At 44.8% G+C, this 2,281-nt stretch overlaps 1 protein-coding gene across 1 annotated transcript in view; it reads right to left on the bottom strand.

The window, feature by feature from the left end:
* Positions 1–2,281, bottom strand: part of Drp2 (dystrophin related protein 2) — a 53,954-nt gene that overhangs the window by 26,633 nt on the left and 25,040 nt on the right. Inside the window, exons 5-6 of the mRNA XM_005358686.2 lie at positions 1,218–1,374; positions 268–388 (exon numbers count right to left, since the gene is read on the bottom strand). Of these exons, the coding sequence (XP_005358743.1) occupies positions 268–388; positions 1,218–1,374 (278 nt within the window). The remainder of the gene's footprint in view (positions 1–267; positions 389–1,217; positions 1,375–2,281) is intronic.

Genomic DNA, 2,281 nt, shown 5'->3' with positions numbered 1-2,281 from the left:
TTCCTTCCTTCCTAATATCTCATTGCAAGGCCACAAATGATAGTCTGAAGAGCTCATACAGCTTTAGGACACGCGTTGGCAAGACCTGCTTCAGGTTCTTTCCGTTTTCTTACAGCTGTGATTCTTATCCCCTTTTGACTTTGAGGTTACAGGAAAAACTACCTTTCTAAGTAGCAGCAAGAAAGGAGCCAGCGAAAGGCACAAAGTGTTTGCTTAGTAGTACTTACCGCTCAAGAAGAAGCGAGGGAAGACAGCAAAGCCACCTACCTTTACTCTCAGAATCTGGCTCCTCTAATTCCTCAAACGGGTGCTGGGACAGGAAAGCTTGAGCCGATTCCAGCACGGAGTAGATATAGGGGCCCTTAGACTTGACCTCTTCCATAAAGGCCTGGAAAGGTTTGCAGCCAACCAGAAAAAAAGCCTTTCAGTCACTTCTATTTTATCTTGTGCCAACAACCTTTCTTCTCAAGATAACTTGGTCCTGTGGCATTACTAGGTATTTTAGGGTTACCCGGGGTGGAGGAGAGAGTATTAATCCTCCCCATAGGCTAGGAAGTCTACTAGTGTGCAAGGAGTCTGGCTATGCCATAGAGTAGAAGAAACGCAGAGTGGATCTCAGCTTTCTAGAAGACTCATTGTGAGACCAGCCTGGCTTTTGTAATCAGTTTGAGTCCAGTCTGAGCTACATAGTAAGAGGCTAGCCAAGTCTAAGTAGTAAAATCTTGTCTCAAAAACAAACAGAACCAAGGGATATTGATCATTTTCTGATTATAGAGGTGATGTCACAGGGATATTTAAAAGTTCAGAAAACTATAAATTAAAATTTAAAACTATAATTTAAAACTTATAGAATATTACAAAATTAAGGAGATGTACAGTTTTATCGTCTTGCTGTACTCCCCCACCATGCCAGCTCTGTATATACACACACAGCTATGCACATTTTAGGGAACTGAGACCTCTAGTTATGTAGTTTGCATTTTAAACATCATATTACACTTATTTGTCCATGTTCTCCTTATAAATCAAGGCAGGTTTAAATTGGATGACAAGACGTGGCGCACTCTGCGGATGGAGTGCGGGCCCCAGACTAGGACGTGGACCATCACCTACTGCTTTAGGTGTCTGAGGAGAACTGAGGGCCTATCTGTCAGGGTACTGGGAAGGGCACTTCCTGCCGAGAGGCTCCACAGCACACCTCCAGGAGTCCGACTTACCGCGTGGGTCTCCTTCTCCTGTTGTACCAGGGTCACATCTCCTTGTAGGGGCAGCTGAGTTGACAGCTCCTCATCCTTTTGACTGAGCCAGTCAATAATCTCCTGGAGCGGGAGCTGAAGCTTCCCACTGTGGTCTGAGAAGGCCTCTAGGCGAGCGCTGCATGGAGCAGTAAGACCAGCGATTCAATCACTTTTTAAGTAACAAAATCCATTCTTCCTTTAATACACTACATGGATTCAAAGGAACTTCTCTAGCTGCAATGGAAGGAGGCCCAGGAGCCCCTCCTCCTTGTATCTACTTATGAACATTCCTGAGGTCCCACCACAAGTGTGAGTGTTTGAAACAGTGGTTGGGAGCAGTCCTATATTAAAAGCGTTTAAACCATCACTTTGTGGGTCTTGGTCACTTCAACTTCTAGTCCAGCACCATACCAGGAAAGGTAAGAAACTCAGCAAGGACACTAGGGGTGATAGCAATCTGGCTGCCCCCTTGTCCTGACAAATCTGAATCCGCTCAGCCACATAGGATGCTCTGCCCAGGACAGAATACAGTTGGTGGGAAGGGCAGGATGGATGGTTGAATATGGGCACAAACATGAGCAAGGATGCAAGTGAATCTCACCAGCCCAAAGAGGCTCAAAAGATGACAAAAAACACTGGCTACAGGTTGGAAATACAGAAGAAAAAAAAAGGTATTATATAATCACATATCTGTTTGCCCCCAACTCCCAAAGGTCTAATGATAGGAAGTTAGAGGCTGGTCAAGGCCTGCTACAGTTGCTAATCCCATTCCTCTTAGTTGGTACTAACAACTATCTTTGTCCACTGCTTCCCTGTACCTGAAAAGAAACTTTTTCTAAATTATAGTGTCAACTAGTTCTTTCAACAATCTTATCGGATGGGCATTGTTATTTCCAAAAATGACTGTTCATAACTCAGACTTAAGTGACTGACGCAGTTCCGTGATCAGAAACAGGTCTACCTGGCACACAGCTCTGTGATCGGAAACAGGTCTACCTGGCACACAGCTCTGTGATCGGAAACAGGTCTACCTGGCACACAGC

The sequence above is a fragment of the Microtus ochrogaster genome, chromosome X, assembly GCF_000317375.1.
Source record: "Microtus ochrogaster isolate Prairie Vole_2 chromosome X, MicOch1.0, whole genome shotgun sequence".
NCBI classification, from domain to species: Eukaryota; Metazoa; Chordata; class Mammalia; order Rodentia; family Cricetidae; genus Microtus; species Microtus ochrogaster.
Note: the sequence above shows the minus strand (reverse complement) of the source record. Positions and strands in the feature narration are given on the sequence as shown.